Below are 26,519 nucleotides of genomic sequence, written 5' to 3' on the forward strand. Positions count from 1 at the left end.
ATGGTGGACTGTGTGATTATATGCTGTTATAATCAAATCCCTCTGATTCCCTTACAGGTAGGTACAGACACTCCCAGCTTGAGAAAGGCAGACCCCAAAGGTCGGAGCGCACTGTTGGCTGATATCCAGCAAGGAACTCGCCTGCGGAAAGTCACGCAGATCAATGACCGCAGCGCCCCACAAATTGAGAGTAAGTGGGCCACCGGGCCAGGCCTGCTGGGAGGCTAGGGCAGGCGCTGGGAGGCTTGCTCAGGGCAGATACCCAGGACCCACTTTGGGCCACATGGCAGACTTGCTCAATGTATGAGCCTCGGGGGTTCCTTTCCAGGTCTGCAGATGGTGTATAGTGTATCTTCTACCCTGCTCAAAAGCTAAGCAAACAAAAACATGGTGGGATAGCTTCTTTTTAATTGTGATAAAATACACCTACTATAAAATGACATAAATATAAAGTTCGCCATTTTAACCGCCAAAGCATCCAATCCCGTGCCATTTATACTTGCACAATGTGGTTGCAGCCATCACCCCCGGCTAGTTTCAGAGCCTTCTCGTCACCCCAGAAGGAAACCCCATACCCATTAGCAGTCACTCTAATTCCGCCCCTTTCCCCCATCCTTGACAGCTACTTTCTGTCTATGGGGATTTGCCTCTTTGGGATATTCGTATAAATGGAATCGTACAATATGTGGCCTTTTGTGACTGGCTCCGTCATTTAGCACACTGTCCTCACAGTTCACCCATACGAAAGCATGTGCCAGCTCTTTACCGTTGACTCGTATTCCATTGTCTGGCTGTTTCACTTTGTGTTTATCCACCGTGAGATAACTTCTAAAGATCACCTGCCGTGTGCATGTCCTCCAACTCAATGAGAAAAAAATTAAAGTCTCAACATTAAAATATGCCAAGTTTTTGTTTTCACGAGGAAAAAGACATACTCAGAATTCTCTCATAGGGTCAGATGACTGCACCTTCCTATGTATAGAGTATAGATGACCCAGGCTGAGTCCTGATTCTGCTACCGGACAAATCTGGGGTTTTCTCTGAGGTTCCATCTGCTTATCGACAAGATGGGGGAGATAAAAAAAAATACCTGCTTTTTTTTTTTGTCAGGATTGCTGAAGGTTGAAATAATATATGCAGAACTGTTTATCAATGTCATCTCTTAGGTGTTCATATAGTTTTCAATGATGCACATGATGGTAATTCTCAAGGATAGTCCTAACAGTATAATCGTATCTAGTATCTGTAGCTATATATGTTAGTACACAAGGATACACAAATTCTTTTAAGAAGTATTTTCAATAGTTGCAATAAAAATTAGTTTCTAGTTAGACCCACTATCTGATTGGTTAAGCCCAATGACCAGAGAAATCCATTTGATTGGAACACTCACTTCCTAATCATTCCAATGAATAGCTAAATGTATATTAAGACTCGGAATAATCTAAACCCATCCATCCACCAGTGGGCACTGTGCCCTTTTTCTCTGTGCAAGTTAGCCGCAGGCTGTGAACATTTCTTGCTAGGAATCCTTACCCAAGCTGAATGTCTTCTCATCGTACGTAGTTGGTTATCACACACATCTGGAAGGCTGGAATTAGTGACCCCTGTCCCCCAGGGTTTCACGAGCTTTCTCAACTGTAGAAGAAAAGATTCAGGGAAGGGTAGGGGGCTCTCACTCCCTGAGAGCCAGGGAGACAGAGAAAGCAAATGCCAAAGCACAAATCATTGCAGACCTTCACTTCCTGCTTGCCGTACCGAGCCAGACTCTGTGGACAAAAAGTTAAAATTACCAACTGAACTAAATCTGTGGGTTTTCTCTGTCTGGTCCTCCCACAACAACCGTGGAGTTGAAAATAGGGCCAGCGCCACACCTGCAGGGTGTGAGCGTTCTCATTTGGAAGGTGCCACCCATTCCCCTGCCCGGCATCTATGGAATGGCAGCGTTTAGGACCCTTGGTTTTGGCCACTTTTCAGGGCGCTCAGCTGCTGACGGTCAGTTATTTGGTGGGTCAGAGGGAGCAGCAGACAACATGGATGCAGGAGTCTGCACAACATCTAGGCAGAGGGGTTTGGGAAAGATGCCCGCTAGAGGTGGGAGAACGGGAAGGCTGCCCCAGGCAGTGCTGGCCCACAGCCCCGGGGTGAGAACTGGCGGCTCAGCTCTGCTCACACTTCCTCATCCACCTGCCTCTTCTCTGCAAAGGTTCTAAGGGAACCAGCAAAGAAGGAGGAGGCTCTGCAAACGCCCGAGGTGGAAGCACACCCCCAGCCCTGGGAGGTCTGTTTGCTGGCGGCTTTCCTGTGTTGCGTCCAGCAGGCCAGAGGGATGCAGCAGGTAAGGAACAATTCAGGCCGGCTACCTCGTGGTCTTTCTCTCCTTAGCATGTAGAATCAAAAGGGCGATTTTCGCGTGCCATGAGGGTTGCGACGTGTGTTTAGTGAAAAGTCGTAGAGCAGGAGATCGTGGATTTGGGAGCATGTACTGGAAGTATCCAAAGCATTATGCTCAAGGGATCTTGGAAACCATCATCCTATTTAAATCATCCCGTTGTAATAATCAAAGAATGATTTGCCATAGTGTGTAGGCTTAGCCATGCTGTGATTGAGGCTCAGACTGCAAAGTATAGATGAAGGGTGTAAATCGCATTAGAAAATCATGGTGACATCCCTGTGATGTGAGTTGTTGTATCAGGTAGGTGTTGCTGTGTAATGAAATAGCCTAACACTTAGGGCCTTTAAACAACCACTTATTTAGCTTATAGTTCGTGGTTGACTATTTAGGGTGGTCTCAGCTGGGCCCTGTCTAGTATCTACAGCTTGGGTAACTGGCTTTGGATAATCTTATATTTCTCGTATCATTGGTGCCTCAGCTGAGATGGCAGACCTGACTGATCCACACAGTTCTCAGTATGTAGCAGACAGTTTGGGAGTTTGTGCATGTTGGTGGGAAGGCTCCAACAAAGAGGACGGAAGTAAATAAAGTCTCTTAAGACTTAGTCTTGGAATTGGCACGATATCACTTCCTACCACATCCTCTTGCCCAAAGCAAGCCACAGGGCCGGCCCGGAAACAAGGGTGGAGAAAGAGACTTCACCTCTTGATGAGAGGATCTGCAAATCAGGAATCAAGAAGGAGTGGATAATCAAGGCCATTTCTGTACCCAGTCTACTGCAGTCGTTTGTGTGTTAGTGGGTATCAGATGTTTGAAAGCATTGCCTTAAAATTGGGCAAATATATATTTATTGTGTGTAATGGAAATATTTTCCTATTATTGTTCTCTTTAGCCAGCAAGCTGAAATAAATTCCAAGAATTTGGGGCTATCAAGCCCCAAACATTGCTGGTATAGAATCTTCTGCCATGTGGCTCTGTAGCTGTTTGACATAATGAGGTACATTTGCTGCTGTCACCAGCTGATAAAGTCCAGCAAAGATAAGGGCACTAGGATGCTTTGAGATCCAATTTGAACCTTCTCAGAGGCCATTTCATTTCCTCTCTTTTGCTAAGGGCTTGGCAAAGAGAGTTGGCATTTCTCAGGGCCGCCTTCTTTTTCAAAATTCCTGAGTGGCATCAAATAAACATCCTGTAAGATATACAATGTCCACTAGTTTGTCTTCACAGAAGTAAAGATAGGAGAAATATCCAGTCGGTTTTAACAGGGACCAGCCAAAGGAAGCCAGGCTGTCCCCATTCCTACCTGTGTCCAGTAGGACACAAGTGTCTGGTGTTTGAGCCACTCTGTGAAGACAAGGATTCATTTCTGTAGAGGGGATGGAAATCCATAATGAAGTGACCGATGATGGTCATAATGAAGTGATGAGGATGGAGGCTCAAAGACAAGAGACAATAAATAGATGAGATGCATGGACTGGATGCCATGTCAGAGTAAGACCCAGCATGGCTCTGTTTTCTCAGAATGCTTCCGTCAGCTTCCCGGTCATTCAGAGAGAAGGGCTTTGGCCTTTGCTACCTCTCTCATGTTCTTGCCTACACGCGTGCTAGCATGCACCCCCCATTCCAGCCACATTGGCCTCCTGACTGTTCTTGCACACACCAGGCATGTTGCTGCCATAGGGCCCTTGCACTGACTGCTCTCTTGACCGGAAACACTTCCTCAGGTGTCCACATGGCTCATGTTCTCCCTTCCTTCAGGTCTCTGCTCAACTGGCACCTGATCGAGCTCTCAGTGAGGCTTTATTCATCAACCCCCATACAATATCAGTCCCACCCCCTTACTCCATATCCCCTCTACCTTGATTTCATTTTCTGGTATTACTTTTCACCATCTGATATATTATATATTTCCTGGGGAGCTCACGTCTGTCTTCTCCCTCTAAATGTAAACTCTGTGAAGGCAGGAACTATGTTTCTTTTCACTGCCTTAAAAGTGCCTGATGGATGGTAGGTATTCAGTAAATATTGGTTGAGTGGAATGTATAAGTAGGTAGCATGGTTGCATAGAGCCATTAGACCCAGAAAGCACAGAGCCTAGTGCTCATGGCACTTTGGGGAGTCCATGAAAATGTTTGGATTTCTTTTAAAATCACCTTTAGGGTCAAAGATTCTATTTGCCTTTATAGCAACACATCCATAAAATGTCTTTAAAAGTCATAACGGGGCCCTGGCTTAGCGCTCTGAAGGAGTGGCCGTTAAAATAAGATAGGATGAATAAACACTGCTGGGTACTATGGAATGTGTAATGAGACTTCCATGCAGTCCGAGATCTTCTGGAAACATACACAGACTGAAGGCAGAAGACATATGTCACCTTTTGGTAACCCATAGGCTCTTGATGCACTCAGGCTGGCCTTTCCCCACCCACTTTGTGGTTTCCTTTTGTGTTTCTGTTTGGATTCCTAGGGTTAGCATTTATATTATGTATATATAAATATACAAACTCCTCGCTCCTTCCCTTGGCACTTGTTCCCCTTGGCTCTCTCCACGGACCCCGTGCTACCTGGCTTTCCAGTCTGCACTCATGCTAATTCCTCTCTCCTGTGGGCCTCACCTTGAACGTGTGCTGCCAGCTGTCTGCTTCATCCTAGGGTGAGCCTGAACATTAGCCAAACGAGGATTTGGGCCCTCTTTGCCTCTGCTGTTCGTGTCATAATAAAAATAGGTTTGCCCACGTCTCGATTGCCTGGCTGCTTAGTAAGCAAGGCAAACCTGCGTTTCACTGACTCATCCTGAGGGTTTTTGAATCTTGGGGACATGGTGTCCTTCCTTAGTCACTTAGAAAGTCAGGATGGGTTACTCAGGGGCTGAATCTGCTCCTCCTGAAACATATTATTCCTTTAAAGTTCAGGGAGCAAGTGGGCATATAGGGAAGCCTCGGCTTAGTCAGCGAACTGCCTTGGTCCTCCGTCTTCAACTCTATGCGCTGTGGAAACAGGCTTAGACCTTAGAGGCAGGAATCTCTGAGCCCAATACTTGCCTTAGACCTCACATAAAATGTCTAATGTTAGAATTGCAGGTGGTGGGAGCTCCTATCCTTGGAAAGGCCAGGTGGAGGCCTTCACTCCTGGCCACGGTCAGCTAGCTGTTACGGCGGTGCTTGCCTTGGGCCCCGAGGGGATCAAGTCAGCCAGCGTGGGTGCCTCAGGGTGAAGACATTATCTCTTCCAGAACCATCCCACAGGAAACCCTCAGCAGAGGAATAATGGGGCCACCACCCTAGAGCAGCCATTCCATAGCTGAGACTTATAAAGAGCAGTGCTACCCAGGGAACTGTCACATCATAGCCAGAGGAGGGTCACCATCCTTTTGAAAAGCCAGATACTGTCATCCTGCCCGCCGAGCTTCAGCCCCAGCATCACGACCACCACTCCTTGCTTTGATCAGCCTGGCTTTTGGTATCAAGTACTTTGGGGTACCATCCTGCACCTGGGTGGCCACGCACCCCTGGAGACTCATCAGCAGAAAAGCTCAGAACCGCTACCCGATGCAGGGCGGGTACAATCTGATTCGAAAGCCATGCTTCCTATTCTGCAACATCCAAGAAGCTGTAGGTCTGAGAAGCGACCATCTCTTCAAGCATTCTCCACGTGTTTTCATGAGGGTTATAAATCATAAGGGTGCAAGAAGAGGAAAAGATGGCTTCCCTAGAATTCCATTAGGGAGAGCACTGTATTAACCTAGAAGTATTTCATTTTATTTTATTTTATTTAAAAACATTTTTTAAATGTTTTATTTATTTCTGAGAGAGAGAAACCGCGTGAGCAGGGGAGGGTCAGAGAGAGAGGAAGACACAGAATCTGAAACAGGCTCCAGGCTCTGAGCTAGCTGTCAGCACACAGCCCGACGTGGGGCTCGAACCCACCAAGTCGAAGTCAGATGCTCAACCGACTGAGCCACCCAGGTGCCCCTAGAAGAAGTATTCTAATATGCCTCCTGAGTGGAGAGTGATGCTTCAAGGACACCTTTAAGCGGTGACTGCAGAATTTCCTTGCAGTAAACAGGGAGAGGAGCATATTTCTCCTAGGTAAGGGATAAAAAGGTAGGAAAGCACAGTGAAAGGGCATGCAAAGTGCAAGGCCCTTCCTAGGGAGCACCTCCACCCCAGTCTTCCGTGAAGTGCCTCAAACACATATTACTGTGAGCAGTACTGTGCTTGCTTCTCCAGATGTGTTGACTTCCAAAGAGGCATTGGGTTTCAAGTTGGAGGTTCATGGGCCTGTGGGGTAAGGAGGCCAGGAAACTAGGAGACAAAGAGCCCATTGGAAATGGACATGTCTTTGGGAAAAGAGGCTTTGAAATTCCAGAGCTATGGGACCGGAAGGCTTGAGGTCATCGGACTCGGATCCCCTAGGCAGTGTGTCTTTCCACTGACTCGTGAGTTACTTATATATTCAAGGAATGACTAATCTTCTGGTCTTGATGCAAAAACAAAGTCCGTGTTCACAAAATGCTGAAACTGAAGAAAACCTCCCTAGCAAGGAGCTTCTGGTTGGCACAGCTGAGGAGCGGAACTAAGATGTCAAGGCTGGGTATCCAACTGGATTGACCCAGTTGGTAATGGTGAATGAGTGTGAAGGTGGCCTTGAGGTGAGGAAGGGCAAAGAAGGTCAGAGCAGCCCTGTGCCCTGGGCTGGGAGACTCGCCAGCCCCTGGCAGGTGAGAGCAGAGGCGGGCTGGAACAGGAAGGCTGGTGCTGGCAAGGATCTTGGGGCGGGTCCAGCTGGCCCTTTCGTGTGACAGCTGCCGCACCTGAGGTTTCTACGTGAGCAGGAAGAGAGTCCACTGTTTGGCTCGCTGACATCGCGCTGGACAGTGTCTGTCATAGCTGCCCCCATACTTGGGTTCCTCCTTCCTCTGTGGCTGAGCTAACTCAGAACTTGTTTACTTCCAGGTGGCAAGACAGGGCAGGCCCCTGGCTCCCGGGCGCCTTCTCCCCGGCTTCCTATCAAAACTATCAGTGGCCCACTTAACCCCCCTGCATCTCCCAGGCTAGGCAATGCTTCTGAGGCCCACGGCGGTGCTGTCAGGGCAGTCCCTCCTCGCCCCAGCATGCCCGCCCCACCGCCGCCTACCCCACCCCCACCTCCTCCACCCCTGCCCCCACCCCTGCCCCCTTCCTCCCCCACCAAAGCTCCGCTGGTGTCCCCACCTGGCCCACCCACCAAAGGGAACCTCCCAGTGGTTGCACCCCCTCTCCCCTCTGTCCCTCCCCCTCCGCCCCCTCCCCCAACTCCACCCCCGCTCCCCCTGGGCTCCCTTCTCAGTGACAAGGCAGCAAAGCCTCAGCTAACCCCCTTGCATCTACCACCCATCCCCCCTCCACTCCCTCTCCTCCCACCTTGTGGGTATCCGGGGCTCAATGCAGAGGCCACAAGCCCTGCCCAAGATGTGCGGGAGCCTCCCGCCCCACCACCCCCACCGCCCCCACCCCCTCTTTATGCCTCCTGTACCCCGAGGTCCTCTGTGCCTGCGCCTCCTCTGCCAGGAGCTAACAACAGCAGTGAAGCCCCACCCCCGCTGCCCCCCAAGTCTCCCAGCTTCCAGGCCCAGCCACCCAAGTCCAGCGTTCAAGCCTTGCCTACACCGCCAGCCCCTCCGGGATCCCAGATGTTCATGCAGAAGAAGAGGCCAGGCCGGGGCCCAGGTAAGCACCACTGTCTCAGTCCAGGGCGGCCATATTGGAGGCCCCCTCAGCCCTGCCAGTAATTACCGAGATGCTAGGGACGCAGCCGGAGGCCTGCTCCTATGAGCCACTTGGGGACACCTTGAGATGTCTTAACTCTTAGGATTTTGTTTTAGAACCGAGCTATCCGTGCCCCTCGTGGAGCAGGATAAAATGTGCTGTATGGGACTTTGTGTTGTATTCATGTTAGAGAAGGAAACCAAGGGGAGAGAGGTTGAAAGACGTATCCAAGATGGTGCGGACCACACTAGCCAGGTATCCTGGCCTTAATCACCTTGCAATTACTAGCTGTGTGACCCTGGACAATTACTTAGCCTCTCTGTGCTTTCTTCTCCTCATCTGTAAAATGAGGATAGTAATAGTTCCCACCTCGTGTGATCGTTGGATCAGGGCCTGGCAACACTGAGCTCTAGAGAAGGGCTATTTATTCTTACTCTCGTCACTCATACACCCAAATCTCCTCTCTGCGGTGGAGGGCGCTGTGGAGGCAGTTTGTTTCCAGAACCAGGTCTCTGCTGCAGTTTCTGCCTGAGTTACTACAGGCTGGCCCCCAGCCACAATCTGCACTGGCCCCCTGCAGACTGGATTAGCATTCTGCCTTCTTTCTGGCAGGTTCTCGTGCTGACTCAAGAAAACTAAAGGTCTGCCTTTCGAGCCAAATATTAAAAGTAATTCTGTCATATACATAGCAGAGAGGATGTTGGATTGAGTGTGCGTGCCCCTAACTGATTTCCTCATAGTGAGGAGGCTTCATTCACTTCTGGTGTCCTCTGGATGGAAAGAATACCCACGTGTCCACACACATACACACATGCTCATAAACACCATTCACACACTCACCCCAACACACATCCACACTCACACACACAATATTCCTGTGTCTTTAAGAAACTCTTTTGATGCAGAAGGTTTCTTAAATGTATTTCCTTGAATTAAAAATAATACAAGCTCACTGTAGAGCAAATAGAAAGCAATTGAAATCACCAAAATAACATCACCCAGAAATAAAAACTGTCCTACTTGGGTGTGCTTCCCGTCATTTTTTTTTTCAGGCTATATCTACATATTTACAAAGTTTGAATATACAATTCAAACATTTCTATTCTCTTTCTATTTAATCTTACATCGAAAGCAGTCTTGCCAAGTTGTGAAAGTTTATTCAGAAGCGTACTGATGTGAAGCGTACTGGTACCAGACTTCTAGTATGAAGTTGATTCCATTTTTTGTTATCGTAAATAATGTTGCAGGAAATACTTCCATAGCAATTGTCACCTACCTTTTGTATATTTTGAAAAGACAGGTTCCGAACAAGGAATTCCTGATACAAAGGGCAAGAATATATTTTTTTAAGTTAATATATTTATTTTGGTTGGTGGAGGGGCAGAGAAACCTAAGCTCGACCTCTCAGAACCATGAGATCATGACCTGAGCCGAAACCAAGAGTTGGACGCTTAACCCACTGAGCCGCCCTGGAGCCCCAGGGCAAGTGTAAGTTCAAGGTTCTTGCTCATGAGAGATAAGGTTTGAGGCATTCTGTTTTCAACCGAGTAGTTGCCATATGGCCGGCATCCCTACCAATGAGCATCCTATGATTGGTCCAGGGAGTGGTGAAAAAAAACAAGGCCTTAGATTCAGAGACATCTGAATTCAACCTGGCCTCCCCATCCACTCCCCCCATTCACTCCTGTGTCACCTCATGCCAGTTTTTTAGATGTTTTGAATCTTGCTTTTGGGGGGAGGTGGGGAAGTAACACCTTTTATGGAGGATCCTTAGGGATATTCAGTGAGAGAATGTGCCTGCAGTGCACTGCACAGAGCAGGGGCTCACTGTTATCTCCTTACCATGGGGAGGGACAGCTTGTCCTCCAGAAGGGGAGTCAGCAGCCACTGTAGCCCCTTCACCCCTTTAGTCTGCTTATGGGAGCCAGGAGATCCTAGTGGGTCCTGATTCAGAGAAAAGGAAGACTGGGGTGGTAAACTCAAGGCCAGGAGTAGATGCTTGTCTGGCCTGTCTCCTTATGTCTTTGGAGGTGAAACTTAGTTTTCCACAAACAAAATGAGGGCAATTTCTACCTCAGGCCAACTGGGTGGGGGGCGGGTAGAGAAAGAGGTTGCAATCATGGACATTTTGTCACAGATAATGGTGGTGTGGTGGTCATCGTTTCAGCAGGTGAAGGTAGAACACCCTCACTGACGTGCTGAGACAGCTGCTTCTTAATTGCCAAAGAGTCACTCAAAAGAGTATGGCAAGGGAGAGTGAGCCTCCCACAGACACCATCAGGGCGAGTTTGGTGATGGAGGTGGGACTTGAGTTGCGCCCTGGTGGGCGGGGTGGATTTAGATATTGACTAGAAGGAAAAAGAGGGTCTGCCGTGCAGGGGAATCCTTGTGAGCAGAATCCTGGGGGGGGTGGGTAGGAGCAAGCTCCGTCAGGGTGCTCGTCCCGCCTGCTACTGTGCCTCACCCACAGACAGTCCCTCCCTTCCTTCGGACTCTGCAGTGGTTCCCCTTCTTTGAAAAGTGCCGTCTGATACTGAAGGTTGTTGCCACCGTTAATATTGTCACAGCTGCTAACATTTATTGGGCCCTTACTACACGCCACTTGACTTCACTCATTCAACCCTCTCAACAACCCTAGAAAGAGAGTGTACTATTATCTCATTTCATAGCTGAGGAAACTGGGGCACAAGTACGCTGTGTCATTATCCCAGAAAGAGAACTGGAATTCGGTCCCAGGCAGTTTGGCTCCAGAGGCTGCCTTTTCATCCGCTGTAGCATGCTACATCCAGAGATCTCAGTGCCTCACCTCTCACAGGAAGCTATAGCCTCTGCCATACTTGTCTCTCAATACACTGGCATGTTTCCTCTAAGGGACCAGTGGGGGGAAGCTAAATCCACCCCCAGCACCGCCTGCGAGATCACCCACCACGGAGCTTTCAAGCAGGAGCCAGCAGGCCCCAGCCTGGACCCCGACACAGCAGCCAGGAGGTCAGCTGCGCAACGGAAGCCTGCATATCATCGGTAAGTGGGCCCACCTCTGCCATGTCGGCTGCGGGTGAGGAAGCGACTTCCCTGGGCCCTGGGGAGAGTCTGCCAGCCCACCATTTCAGGGTGCGTGCTTCAGGGTGCATGCAGGAGCTCACTCCCACACACGACAACCTGCAAGTTGTGTGAATGAGGGTTCCTCTTGAGGCTTTCTGGGGGGTTCCAGAACCTATTCTCGAACCATCGAACTGAGATGAGGAAGAGGGAAGAAAACCAACATTTAAACTGTGTGTCTGTCTGTCTCCACGGGGAAATCCATGCACATTGGATTAGAAAAGAATAGAGTTATCTGGAAAAGGTGAGAAAATAATAGAAGGCCCACTAGCCAGAGAGACAGGTAGGGCGCAAATACAGACACAGGAAGGAAAGGTCTCTGGGGTCAGACACAAAGCCTAGATCACAAAGCAGGGACTGAAGTCATGAAGGGGCCACATAACCTCTTCTCTTGCAGTCGGGAACTCAGGGAAAATATGTTTGTTCTGGGGAGCCTGCGACCCCGACTTGACACGGGCCACACTCCTTCCCACCAGCCAGGCTGCAGACTCCTATTCTGCTCCCCGCTCCCAAACACAAGCCTTCCCAGGGGCTCAGGAGTAGCTTCAGGCCACAGGGACTCTGCTGGTGCCTTGTTGTTGTCACCTTCCCCACCTCTGACTCTGGACCCTGGAGAGCCCTGTGGCACTTCTCCCTTTAGAAACTTCCTTCAGATGTTGGTCAAAGCAAACGGGGGTGGGTGATCAGGGAGAGTCTGTCGGCTTCATTTTTCCTGATTCCCCTTGTCTGAGCCAAACAGCAAACACTGAGAGGTAGATGGGTCCCTTAGGGGGTAATAGCCCAGCCCCTAAAACCCTTGCCCAGAGCCGGCAAACCTGTGTGCTCTTGGGACTTTTCAAAACTTGGGTCACCACAACAACCAGAGTTAATTTTGCTCTTTTCCATGTGTGCAGATGACTTTGAATCTAAATTCACGTTTCATACTGTGGAAGATTTTCCTCCTCCAGATGAGTATAAACCATGCCAGAAGATTTACCCCAGCAAGATTCCCAGAAGTAAGTACCACCTTGGGAAGTGGTTTCTACCCAGAATTAAGTGCTTAGTGCGATTGATTGTCTACAGGCTGACACTATGATTTCACTACTGCAAGGATACAGTGCCATCCATGCTTCTGGAAGTGTCAGAGCATTCCCTGGCCCCAAAGCTTTTTACAAAACTCCAGCAATGATTGTTTGACTTTGGATTTGAGTGCCCGGATTTACCACTTGTCCCTCCCCTCCTTAGGCCTTTGGACAAGGAAGCTGAACACCTCAAGACAACAGCAAAATGGGACACGGGAGCTTTGTACTAATAACTAGGGAAGATTCTTAAAAACCCCAATTCAGAACTCTAGCAGACTGTGAAATGGAGAATGCCCTTAGATCAATGATTCTCAACCTTGAAGACACATTAAAACAACCTTTAAAAATCCCAATGGCCAGGCGGCACCCACACCAACTAAATCATAATATGCAGGGTGGGACCCAGGTGTCAGTATTTTTGAAAGCTGCCGGGTGATTCCAATGTCCAGCCAAGGCTGAAAGATCTCAGCCTGAGGAGAACCTGCCTGTTCCCAATGTCATCGTGGGGACAGCCTCCAAGGAGAAGCCTTCACTCTGCTTACCTAGTTAGCCCTTAGAGTGGAAGAGAAAGAGTCTGGCCTGCCCCTCAGGGCCAAAAGGGCAGGGAGGCGAGTACTTTAGGAGAACAGGAAGCAAAGAAAAGCAAGATGGCGTTTAAACCACACAGTGATTCTGCCTGTCAGTTCATATGAGCCAGTCCCGGTCCAGGGCTGAGCTAATCCGATTGGGCAGGAGCTGGTAAGGGGACAGAGTCAGCAACATGGGGTAAGGGTCATGTGAGCAAGGCCCCCACAACGTAAGGCCTCCAATCCCAGACATCTGTAGACTAGCCTGGAAAATTGTCAGTGTCCTGGGTTAGCCCAAGACCATCAACTGGGCTCTTTGACCCTTTCCTTCAGAGGAAATTTGGCAGAAGCCCTTCTCCAGGGTTCATCTCCCTTCAGGCAGACCAGGGAGCTCAAGCCTGCTCCCTGCTCAGGTCGCAGGTGCCCTTGGAATCGACCTGGGCAAGTCTTCTCTGCTGGCCTGTGGGATTGCACCATTAGACACTAGTGGCCTTGTGTGCTTGTTAAATAATACATAAAGACTGCTGCTCTGAACTTAAAGAGAAAGAGGGGGAGAGGAGCAGGGTAGGATGGAGGGCCAAAGATGAAGTCAGTATTGTCAGCACCGCTAATCTACAAGGCTCATTTCCTTTCCCTAAGCAAGGCTCTGCTCACTGGCCACCTTCATGCCACAAAACCCACCCTTCTCTTATACCCAGACTGTAACACGTGAATGTGACACCTGGCCCCTGCTCTAAACCGAGGTCAGCAAACATTTTCTCTGAAGGGCCAGAAATGACATATTTGAGGCTCTGAGGCCATATGTTCTTGGTCACAACTACTTGGTTCTGCTATTTTGACCTAAAAAGAGCCATGGACCATATATAAATGAATGGGCATAGCTGTCTTCCAATAAAACTTTATTTACAAGAGCAGGTGCTGGCTGGCTGTGGTCCGCCGGCCATATTTTGCTTATCTCTGCCCTAAACTGTTCCAGAAAAGCAGATCCCTCAAAGTCTCCTCTTATACTGCCTTTCTCAGTAGACTGCTGTGCAGTCCTTCAACCTTCACACTCAGTCAGTTCTAAAGCAAGCTGTACATTGAGCCCACGGTGCCCAGTCTCCTCCCTGAGAATGGAAGAGAAACCGTGCCTCACACGGCTCGCCAGGAGGGCACAGCGGGCAGTCTGCCCTGCATTCCTCTTATCTCAGAGAAGTGGCCAAATCAGTCCCCACACACAAAAAAATAATCTGATGCTCAAGAATATGCAGTTAAAAAAAAAAAAAAAAGGAAAAGAAAGTGAGCCAACATCCTACAGACCAGAAAGGGTATCTGCAATTTCAAAAATAAAGTATGGTTTTAGATTGACGTGACATTGACAGGCATAAACTATCCCAGTGGCTTCCTTGTGCAATTAAATTTGCATGTTCCTGCCATGCTTGTGAGCCACGGGATAGAAGCTTGTTAATTCTATTAGCGTGAGTCTGATACAGTTCATGGCTGTCTGATTACATTTCTCCTTACAGCTTTCTTCCTTCTCTCCACTGAACTGATTCCCCAAGTTAGAGTTCTTCATGTCTGGGGGACAGTGTTGGTTCTGTTTCACGCTTTTTTGTAGCAATTCCGGCTATGCCTCCTTCCATTGGCTTGCTTTCTCGCTCTGCTCCTGACACACACACACAGCACACGAATCCCCTAATGCTTAGCTTTTCCACCTGCTCTCCTCACGGTCTCCACTCCGCAGCTACTAGCTGTTTTCTTTCTTTGGTAGGATGATTTTACCTAGTTTTTCAATGGTTTAAAAATGCATTAGTGAGCGTCTGGGTGGCTCAGTTAAACGCCTGACTCTTGGTTTTGGTTCAGGTCATGATCTTGTGATTTATGAGTTCGAGCCCCACACTAGGCTCCATGCTGATAGGGTGGAGCCTGCTTGGGATTCTCTCTCTCTCTCTCTCTTTCTCTCTCTCTCAAAAGAAATAAATACTCAAAAAATTTTTCTTAATTCATTAGGTTCCTCAATAAGTTAATCATATAATTACCATATGACCCAGCAATTCCATTCCTGGGTATACATTGAAAAGAACTGAAAATGGGTTCAAACAAGAGTGCATACACACATATTCACAGCAGCACTATTCGCAAAAAGTGCAAAAAGATAGAAACATCCCACTGTCCATCAGCTGATGAACGGGTACACAAAACATATAGCCATACAATGGAATACTATCCAATACATGCCACAACATGGATGAACCTTGAAAACATCATGATGAGGGAAAGAAGCCAGACATGAAAGGCCACATATTGTATGATTCCATTTGTGTGACATACCCAGACAGGCAAATCCTTAGAGACAGAAAGTAGGTTGGGGTGCCTGGGTAGCTCAGTCAGTTAAGTGTCCCACTTCGGCTCAAGTCATGATCTCATGAACTCCTTTCATCCTGCAAAACTGAAGCTCCGTACCCAGTCAACCCAGTAAAATGACAACCACCATTCTACCTTCCGGCTCTAAGAGCTTGACTACTCTTGCTACCTCATATATGTGGCATCCTATAAAATTTGACCTTTTGAGACTGGCTTCTTTCATTAGCATGATGTCCTCAAGGTTATTCACTTTGTAGCATCTGTCGGAATTCCCAGCCTTTCTAAGCCTGAATAATATCCCATTGTATGTACGTATGGTGTATGTTTATCCATTCATCCATCAATGGACATTTGGGTGTATTCCACCTTTGGCTATTGTGAATAAAGCTGCTGTGAGCATGGATTTACAAATGTCTCTTTGTGTCCCTGCTTTCAATTCTTTTGTGTATATGCCCAGAGTGGAATTGCAGGATCATATGGTAACTCTGTTTTTAATAATTTTCTGAGGAACCACCATATTGATTTCCATTTTACATTCCCGCCAAGAGCACACAGGATTCTAACACTTGTTTTTTTCTGTTTTTTGTTTTGCTTTGTTTTGACACTGTCCATCCTAACAGTCGTGAAGTGGTTTCTTGTTATGGTCCAGTTCCTATTTTAAAAGAGTTACTGGGGCGCCTGGGTGTCTCAGACAAGTGTACAACTTTGGCTCAGGTCATGATTACACAGTTCATGAGTTCAAGCCCCATGTCAGGCTCTGTGCTGACATCTCAGAGCCTAGAGCCTATTTCAGATTCTGTGTCTCCCTCTCTCTGCCCCTCTCCCACTTGCACTCTGTCTGTCTGTCTCTCTCTTAAAAATAAATAAACATTAAAAAATGTTTAAAGAATAGTAAAACATAAAAAGCTACATTACACTTACAGCGAAACTACCCACCATGGTTTCCATTAGCAAAGAAACTTCTCCACCAAGTGCCACTCTAACAGTACTGAGTGGTTCATGTCATGAAATCAAAGGATTAGCTGTCTCAAGACTGAGAAAATCCATAGACACTGCCAGTGGCCGCGCATTTATGTCTGCCTCTGCGGAGGGCAGAAGGGTGGTGAGGAGTCTGCCCTGTGCTTCCCTTAGCAGCACCTGATCATCACTGCTGACCTCACTCCTTCATAAGCTATCTTCCAGCATCCCATTCTGTTACCACTATTCCTGTCCTTCTAGATTATTCCTTTATTCCTCTGAACAGGCAAAGGTGTTATCATGCCTATAAAACGTCCCTGGGCCATTTCTCTGCTCACAGCCAGTGCCGCATCTACTTCCTCTCCTTCTGCCCTTTCAGGCATTTCCCCCCACCCCCATGCCATGGAAAGAGCCCTTAGCAAGGCCTCCAGGGGACCTCCGTGTCACCAAAGCCAGTGGTCAGAGATGCTAACCAGGGTCCATCACTCCCTCCTTCTGAAGCACATCTTCACTTAGATTTCCCAGCAGCCCTCTCTTTCTTCTCTCCTTCCACGTTGTGCTTGCCGCTTCTCCATTTTTGTCACCCGAACCACTTTGGAGTCATCTCTGGCTTCTGTCTTTCTCTTCTGTTCCACATCCAACTTACCAGAAAAATCTTGGGGCTCCTCCTCTGAAATATATCTTTGATCTTATCTCTCTCACCTCTTCTTCCACTCTCAGCTTGGCTGAAACCACTGTCATTTCTCACCTGGAGACAGCAGGAAACCTACCGACAGGCTTCCCGGCCCCATCCTGCAGGCCTCATGGTTTGTCCAGAGCCCAAGTCCAGTCAGGCCACCCACTGCTCCAAATTCTCTCGCTCTATATCAATCAGAAAGTCCCACTATGGCTCATAAGACCTACATGAAGAGCCCACACAACCAGCCCCACACCCCACAAAACCAAATCCTTTTGCTCTAATGGCACAGACAACCTGGAGCTGGTAGAAAACTCCAAGCACACTCCCACCTCTGGGCTCTGGGTTCTTTGTACTTGCTGTTCCTTCTATGGGACACTTTTCCCAGATATCCATGAGAATTACTCCCTGCCTCCTCTGGGTCGTTGATCTAATGGCACTTTATCAGATAGTTCTTCCCTGACTGCCTTTCTTTAATAGCCCTCCCTGCCCCATCACTTTTGTTCTGCGTTATCATTTTCTTCAATAAAGAAATGGTTTTGTGGATCTATACAGAGAGGGAGGAGAAGTTGTGGACCAAATAAAGAGAAGAGAGAAGAGGCTAGAAGCATATACACTGAAGTGTTCAGAGTGGTTAGTGCTCAGAGGTAGAATGCTGGGTGGTTTTTATTGTCCTTAGTCCTCACTGTTTTGTCCAAGTTTTCTGGAACAAATATATATTACTTTTTGATCACTAACACTAATTTTAAAATTCCAGATTATTGGCAGGGGTGCTTGGATGGCTCAGTCGGTTAAGCCTCTGACTCTTAGTTTCACCCAGATCATGATCTCATGGTTCGTGGGTTGGAATCACATGTTTGTGAGCCGCATGAGGCTCTGCACTGACTTGCTTGGGATTCCCTCTCTGCCTCTCTCTGCCCCTCCTGCACTCATGTACTCTCTCTTTCTTTCAAAATAAATAAACTTAAAAAAAATTCCGGGATACTGGGGGAGAGAATCTGACTGGCCCGCCCCTGGCCTGAGCACCTGAAGTGTGGCCCCATGGTACACAGGGTGACCCGCTAAAATCTCTACAAGTGTAAGTGGTCCAAAAAGGAGTGGCGGCGCTAACACCAACCTCACCTATGACATGACGGTGGGCAAGGAGAGGAAAGGCCACATATGCACTGTCTAAGATTTGGATCTGGCACATACTAGAATTATCATTTCCAACAAAACCTGTCATTTGCTTTGGTTAGAGACCGTGAGAGGCATCCAGCGTTAGAAAGAAAGGGCCCTTTGAGGTCATCCAGACCAACTCCTTCAAGTACAGCTGAAGAAACTGGGGCAGAAATAGATTGCCCCACCCCCGGTCACAGCTGGGTCTCTGCTCTGTGTCCGGTGCTCTGCACCACACCTTCCTACCTCTCCACCTGGTGCCACGTGGACCTTAGCACGGAGAGCCTGTGCCGGCCCCGAGCTGCCAGTTCGATGTGCTTCTCCAGGAGCCCACCTCTGTGCTGACCTAACCCCTCAGCGCGCTGAGTCGCTGCAAGGCTGGTGGGAGTTCTGGGAGGCTCTCAGAGATGCGGCTTGAACAGCCAGCCCTGCCTGTACATCCTCTCTGGCCCTTCTCCAGTTATTGCAGTGTCCATCCTCCTGTTGGCTAAAGAATGAATTTTTTTTTCCTCTGACGTGGAAGTATTTCTGTGCCGAAGGCACCCTTCCTGAAAAATGTGACTTTCCCGGACCTCCCCAGCCATACGGGCACAAATACAGCTCCTGGAGCCCACTCTCGGAAGGAGAGTGGGATGGGTTAAATTGTATCCTGTGAAATAATAGAAAATATATATCTCACCTGTGCCCTCGGTTTCTGGCACAAAGCTCCTAGAACACATGTCACTTTCTAAGGGGTAAGAGTACTACAAGCACCTTTTGTTCAAATATTTGGTCTTTTTTTTTTTCTAATGCTTTATTTATTTCTGAGAGAGAGAGAGACAGTGTGAGCAGGGGAGGGTCCGAGAGAGAGGGAGACACAGAATCTGAAGCAGGCTCCAGGCTCTGAGCTAGCTGTCAGCACAGAGCCTGACACGGGGTTCAAACCCATGAACCGTAAGATCATGACCTGAGCCGAAGTCAGACGCTCAACCGACTGAGCCACCGAAGTGCCCAAAATATGTGGTCTTTGACCCTGGTTCCTGACACAGAGCTTTTCTAAACCTCTTGGGATTTCCTGGGTGACACGAACACATTTTGTTCTCATGAGGCCGTGCCTGGTGGGATCCTGGATGGGGGTGGATCATCAGAAAGATGAAGCCATCATTAGAAGCTGGGAACTTTGAGCCCCAGCCCCCTTCTTCCTGGAAGGGGAGAGGAACTGGAGGTTTTGTTAATGACTAATCACGTCTACCTACAAGGCAAAGACACCAGTAAAAATCCCAAAAGTAGGGGATTCAGAGAGCCTCTAGGTTGGCAAACACATCCATATGTTTGGAAAGTGGTGCACCCCCAACTCTGTGAAGACAAACTCTTGCTCCCTGGACCCTTCCTGACCTTGCCCTATCTACGTCTTCATTTCGGTCTTCATTTCGCTATTCATCTTTATCCTTTATTATATAATAAGCCAGTAACCACCAAGACCCCCCCCCCCCCAAACAAAGTATCTCTGTGGCTGCAAAAAGGCACAGGCTTGCTTGGTTTACAGATGACAAAAAAATAAATTTGGAAGCCAGCATGGCCCTCAGGCCTCTGCTCCTTCAGCCCCAGCTCAGACTTTCTTCTTTAAGGCCCCACAATCCAGAGAAGGATCTCGTCCACAGCAAGCAGCTCCTGCTACACAGCGTTGTCAATAACCGGGAAAGGAGGGCCATCTGTTTGCCAGGAGGCCTCCACAATGGTCATTCAGGCTGCTTGCGGGGCCCTAGACATACGGGATCACGTAGGGACATAAACTGTAGTTCTTTTTATTATTTTTAAAAAATTTTAATGTTTGTTTTTGAGAGAGACAGAGCATGAGCAGGGGAGGGGCAGAAAGTGAGGGAGACACAGAATCTGAAGAAGGCTGCAGGCTCTGAGCTGTCAGCACAGAGCCCGATGCAGGGCTTGAACCCACGAACCATGAGATCATGACCTGAGCCTAAGTGGTATACTTAACTGACTGAGCCACCCAAGCGTCCTTAAACTTTCTTTCTTATACAAGTTGGTGTTGCCAAAAGTTCAAACACTACTGTTTTAAAGAACTTGAAACACTCTTTTGTGGGAACACAGCCCATGTGAAGGAGTATTTCAACAGAAGAGCTCTTCTTTTTGAAATCTGAGCAATTCTAGTGGCATCTCATGGATGAAAACACCCTTAAAGGAGTATTTGGATCAAAAGCACCATGACTTTAACTCTAGGCCACCAACTTCTAACAGCAGTAGTTTCTTTTATAGCAAGACACAAAATTCTTCTTCCTGTTTTATGAAGAAATTGATTCTCCTTTAGCTCTGCTATTGTTTCCAGTTATAGTTATGAAGACTAGTGGGCACGGCTTTCCTACAGAGAAACTGGTCTTATTGCCCAGCAGTTCTCTGAAGGGGAACTGGTGCTCTCTCTCTCTCAAAAATAAACCAAAAAAAAAAAAAAAAACCAAACAGTTATTTTTAAGTTTTTTTTTTGAAAGAGACAGAGAAAACAAGTGGGGATGAGGCAGAGAGAGAGAAAGGGAATCCCAAGCAGGCTCTGTACTGTCAGTGCAGGAGCCCAACATGGGGCTCAAACTCATAAACAGTGAGATCGTGACCTGAGCCAAAACGAAGAGTTGGACACTTACCCAACTGAGCCATCCAGGCGCCCTCCAAAAAACCTGTGTCTTAACAGATGCTTAAGATGACTTACACGTTCATTGTAGAAAACTTAAAAAGTATTTTTAAGAGATTAAAAAAAAAAAACCCAGTAAATCTAGGAGGAACCAATTTAATATATTATTTTCATTTTTTAAAATAGGTCAAGTCATCCTATTTAAACAGTTTCTAGCTTGCTTTTTTCTCCTAAATTTCAGACATCACCCCAATTTACTTGGGCTTTTGGCTACTTCATGCTCTGTCATAAGGTAGTGAACCCTGGATTTCCTAAATAGTTTTGTTGAGCCCAGGGTGTTGTCAGTATTTCACTATCATAAATGATCTGTGATGAGTAGTTCTGCTTTTCATGTTGCTTTGTAAGTAGCACAGCAGCGTGGATTGTCTGGAGGGCGTGGGGACGTGCCTATTTAATTCCGAGTCCATGACAGCAGCAGGACAGAAAAGCCTCATACTTCATGCAGCAAAGGGGCACCAGGGACACCATTTAGAACAAGTGACTCCCAGGAAAAGTCCTGGAAGGCCTGGGAATGCGGATTTAAAACCAAACCATATCTATGCATGTATACACATATATGTAAGTAGTGCCAAAAAAAAAAAAATCTAGCAATATAAACGCCAAGCATGGAGTAGTGGTGATTTCAGGATAGAAAATGAGATGCAAAGGAAGGCAGGCAAAGAGGCACGTGAGGTTGTTTTGGGTTTTTATTGCCTTTTTTTCCTACATTCTTTGAATGCTGAATGAGAATATATTTATGTACAACTTGTGTAATATTTAAGCAAAGTGTATTTTAGAGAATGAGTTGGGATGGAGCCTGATTTATTCAGCATATGCTTACCTCTTACTCTTTTTTTTTTCCAACCAACCCCAGCACGACGCTTGGCACATTTGGGGTCCTGGCCAGATGAGCGAGTCTGGAGGTGGTGACTTGTTTGGAGCTAAGAAGCTATCACGGGCATTTAGATGCCAGACCTTATTAATCTGTTCTCCTTCCTGCAGATTGGAAGAGATGCCTGGGCATCTGTCTGTGACATAGAAGCAGTGGGTGGAAACACACAGTCTAGGGCCAGGAGCCTGGAGGTTTCAAGTTCACGGGCTCATGTTACCCTTGGTTCCTCTGCTGTTGCTTTAAGTGCTGGTTTAGTCTTCGTTTCTCCATGTCGTGCACGGGCAGTCCCCGGGCCAACAGATGGTAAGATTGTTCCTGTTTCTTTCAGGCCGGACGCCTGGTCCCTGGCTCCATGCCGAGGCAGCAGGGCACAGCTCAGATGACATCAAAGGCAGAAATTCTCAGGTAACACGTCCCTCGGGTGTCCGAATGTAAAAGCAGGAATTCCTCAGGGAGCCCCCAGAAATGCCGAGGCTGTGCTTTCTCCTTAAAGCTTTACATTTTTTGCACAGACTCTTTTTTCCTCAGGGAAAGCCATTTGGTGTACCTTTGTTTGCAGCTAGAGTGAAACACAGTTTCAAACTCTGAAGAGTGAAAGGGGGAGTCCCCATCACATCCAGGAGCAAGGTTGGCAACCCAGAACCCCCTACGAATCCTTCTGCAAGAATGTCCCCCATCATCCCCCCCTTCTCCCAATTCATTCTTCCCTGGTTACAATGGCTTAAGAAGCCTGGAAACAAAACCCTGTAACGTGCATCCAATGGAATTCAGGATTCTGTATTGTCTACAGAATGCAGGGTATCTTAGCGCACCCATGGGGGGTTTTCTCCCATCGATAAAATTGCTTCTTCTGGCCAAATTTAGTCACAAATTAAGTCCTGGTGGCTAGCGGAGAGCTGGGGAGAGAACCAGACAGGTTCTTGTGGGATAAGACAGCTTTTGACAAAATGCCCTCCTTCTTACACAAGGCAGCTTGGGCAGACCATCTCATGCTCCCAGGCGGAAGTGACGTTTCTCACTGCCCGCAACAAGGTCTCATCTTTAGAGGCCCTTTATCACTTCGCAAACATGCATTGAGTCCTGCCCTGGCCTCCTGTTTCAGAGTTCTATGTGGCAAAGAAGGTGGCCTCCTGTCAAACTGGGCCCTTCTGCAGCTACATGGGACAGCATGCGAAGAGACGTGAGAGGCGGAACAAGGTCCTGGACACCAGGATCATTTCCTTGCAGGGAGACAAGCACCTCCTTTCCTAACCATGGCTCATCTATGAGTTGTGATAACCACTTGGATTATCACAGGCTCAAAACTGGGTGTACGGCTGCAGTTAACGGAGAAGCATATATGCACAGGACAAAAGAGGAGGGGGGACCATACACAGAAGTCACAGGCAGGCGCTCTGGGAGATGGGAGTGGATTCCTGATTTTCTTCCTAGCGCGTTTCTGCAATTGCTGAATTTTCTACAGTGAATACATTACTCTTGTGGTCAGAAAAATACAGTAATCATCAAAATAATAGCCCCCACATAACCCAGTTCTTTACATTTTTTCAGATAACTTGCGCATGGGATCTCCTTTGATCCTTTTAGGTACCTTGTGATGTAAGCTAGAGAAATACCTTTAATGATATTGTTTTCAGACAAGAAAACTGAGCCCCAAGGGGCTAAGGAACTTGGCCCGAGGTCACATGCCCAGACTTCTGAGTCCTTGTTTGTGCTCCTCCCGCTATACCTCTCTGCTTTACCTGGTGTATTCAAATCGCCAGGATAGGAATCCTCCTTACCTTCAGACAAGGCCAGACTGATTAAACATTGTGCGGTGTCTGGCCTCTGGCTCCGTGGCAGGCACACACTTAACTCACCAGAGCCCATGAAAGTCTAGGCAAGGATGGATGGTAAAGTCTCTCTGGAGCATCCCATAGTCAAGAAGATCTTTACATCTAGCTGGATACCATCGTAATTTGTTTTTACTTCAGTGAGACAAAAAGCAATCACCTGGAGAGATCACAGGGTTATAAACAAAGCAAACTGCCCCACGGGGTACTTTTCTTTTAACTAGAAGGCCCCAGTGATCTGTGCATGAGCAGGGGCGTCCTGGGCTGGAAATCTGAAGGCCTTGGGGCCAGGAAGTTCTTTGCTTTTCTTGAGTTTCTGTCAAGGACTGGTGTTTGGTCTCAAAAATGTTTATTAGTTGGCATTGAGTCTTCATCTTCCACCAACTGTATGTCCCATTTCATCCCTTTTCTACCCACAATCAGCTCCTTGCATAGGACGGGGCCATCAGGCCCTGGCAGCCTTACGTGAGTGGGGAAAGGCCTTGGTGCCCAGCCCCAGGGTGGGTCGTTGGTGTGTGAAGCGTCTGTTCAGTCCACCTGGTAATGTCACCATCTTTCCACAGTTATCCCTAAAGACACTCCGGTGAGAAGGCAGATGAAGCCAAGGTCCTGTGAGCCGGCGGGGGCTCCACCCTGCCAGATGGGCATCCCCAGGAGAACGTGTCTGTCCTCACCACGCTCGAGCTGTAATTCAGTTCACATACAAACTCAGAGTGGAGCATTTATTTATTGTAAATATGTAGTTTGCACAGGCTTTAAGTCCGTACGGTAGTTGACTTTTGAGTAATTCAAACACACACCCACATTATGTTTCTCTGATTTTTTAAAGATGCATCTTGTCACTCATCTGTCAGTACAGATAGAGCCCTGTCCCCACCCCATGGTGTGTCCATTCCATGACTGTAAATATGCGTGCAGGCTGGCCCTTCCTAGATTCTGAACCATTTCTAGAAGATTCCTTAGTTTGCAAGTAGTCCCAAAGTCATAGCATCCATGATAGCTTCTTATTGGCAAGATTCTATATTCTCATCACACAAACTGCAAAATCGAACCAAATAATGCCTTATAAATGATGCAGCTCAGAGAGAGTAGTGTATCCCCACACCCAACAATGCCACACAGCCTCCCGTGAGCGAGATGCCGTGTCTCGCTTCCGTTTTGCAGTACAGGGGTTTTCTTTTTTTTTTTTCTTTTTTTTTATGCTGCCTAATGTAAATAGAACGCAAAGTAAAGGCAAGAGTGGGTGTGGGCCCTCCAATGCCAACCACAGGGCCCTTTTGTAACTGAATGACCCTACAAGTAGCCAATGCTCTTACCGTTTACAGTGCACCCCCCCCCCCGCGCCCACGTTCTCATTCCTCCTGTCCCGCTAAGTCTCTAGCCCCAATCCTGGCAGCCAGGGTAAGGCGAAATTTATGAGATTTGGGTATTTTTTCTGCAAGTTAGAAACATACATAATTCATTATTATTATTATAGTCAATTATAAATTCTATCTCAGAGTTGTTGGTTTTTTTCCTTCCCGGGATCAGGGTTTCCACAGAAAATATGACATGAGAAAGACTGAAGCATATTAGCAAATATCTGCCTCACATACCTGGTGCCTCACCCCCACCCTTAGGAACCTTGGACGCACCTGCCAGGCAAACCCAGCTCCCTTCTGAGCTCAAGAAGACCTGACTGGTCTGAGAGCTCCCCCTTCCGTGTGGCAGGCACTCCCCGTGGGGGCGAAGTGTGGAATTACAGCGGCCCCTGAATATGGACCTGGTCTGGACGGGCTCTGGCTGCTATTCTCACACCCTCTTTCCTGAGCTGGCCAGAGAATGGAGGCGTGTTTTCACTTGCACCTGACTCCAATTGCTCCCTGTCCTGGGAGAGGAAGCTGTACCAGAGGAAGGAGAGAAAATAAAAGGAAACAGACTGACCCTGGGGTCTGTGCTCAGAATAGGTAGAGATGAAAGGAAATCAAGAGGGAGAGGTGGGAAGAGCAGTGGAAAAACAGGTGTCCTTTAGAACAACCCACTCATGTGCTCAGACCTGAAGGACACCGTGTCCAGATCAAGCCATCCAAAAGAGGTAGCCAGTCAGGAGGGTTTTGGCAGACGTGACTGCGTACACTCAGCTGTTGTCTAAAAACTAACATGGCATCCTACATTATTGTTGTGCTTTCTCATTCCAGACAGGGGAAACTCAGCAAGGTCAAGTGCCCTTCTCTGGGGAATCAATCATGCCAAATTGTAACTGCTAAATCAATGGAAAAGAAGCTTTTGCAGGTCATCAGCTCTGGGCACAGCTGATTAGTTTTATTGGCTCTGGAAGGTTTCCAAAAGGTCAGAATTACTTTATTATAAACGGTATCCACTCCTTCTCCCTCCCAGTTGTATAAAATAATTACAAGGCTTTTCATGATCATGATTAAGAAGGCCCAAGACAAAGGCAATTCCACCTTCAGAGGAGACTGGCTGCCCTGATGAGGTGTTTATACATTCACGTTCCACGCCACTGGGAGAGAAATTAAAAATAAAACCATCAAGGACGGAGGGAAGGGATGAGCAGAAACCAAATATCGCAATTAGGGAGAACTCTCAGGAATCTGGCATCACATCTCTCCTCGAGACCTATCACTGAACTTCACACCCTTTGAACTCGTGAGCCACCTGCCTGTGGCAGGACAGAGGTGTAGCCCCTTGACCGTACTCTTTGGCAGAGGCGACGGATCACAGCACCCTCACCGCTCTCAAGTGTTTCTCGGACGCTGTCGCCTGTGGCTCCCCTGTGTTTCACATGTATTTTGTATTTATTGATGTGCCCTCCACAGACTTCTTTCTTTGTACCTAATAAACTTTAGTAAGTGGAAATGCTTCTGCTCGTGTCCTTGTTGAAACCCATGAAGGGGTGCCAGTACCCATCTAAGCCAACTGTTTTTAAGGGTTAGAAGAGCTTCTAAGAATGACAGGGCACGGGGGATACTCACACAGGAACCAACATCTGCTGCAGCGTGCTCTGTCTGAAATGGGGCCTTTCTGTTCTGAGCTGACGTTTCTCACTAACCTACGACGTGGTGTTTTCCTAGCTTTGGTGGCTAAATGGAACGGATGGGTATTTGGGGAAAGCAACGAAGGGAAAATCTTTCTCAAATA

The 26,519-nt window shown here is 47.7% G+C and overlaps 1 protein-coding gene across 1 annotated transcript; it reads left to right on the forward strand.

Moving 5' to 3' along the window:
* WIPF3 (WAS/WASL interacting protein family member 3) lies at positions 1-26,228 on the forward strand. Its single transcript, XM_039229902.1, has 7 exons — positions 1-190; positions 2,207-2,338; positions 7,350-8,102; positions 11,013-11,162; positions 12,134-12,235; positions 21,881-21,957; positions 23,945-26,228. Exons 1-7 carry the CDS (start codon positions 1-3, stop codon positions 23,966-23,968), a joined length of 1,428 nt encoding a protein of 475 aa, XP_039085833.1. The 3' UTR covers positions 23,969-26,228.
* The last annotated feature ends 291 nt before the right edge of the window (positions 26,229-26,519 follow it).

Source organism: Hyaena hyaena, unplaced genomic scaffold, assembly GCF_003009895.1.
Source record: "Hyaena hyaena isolate Hyena2069 unplaced genomic scaffold, ASM300989v1 scaffold_40, whole genome shotgun sequence".
Lineage (NCBI taxonomy): Eukaryota > Metazoa > Chordata > Mammalia > Carnivora > Hyaenidae > Hyaena > Hyaena hyaena.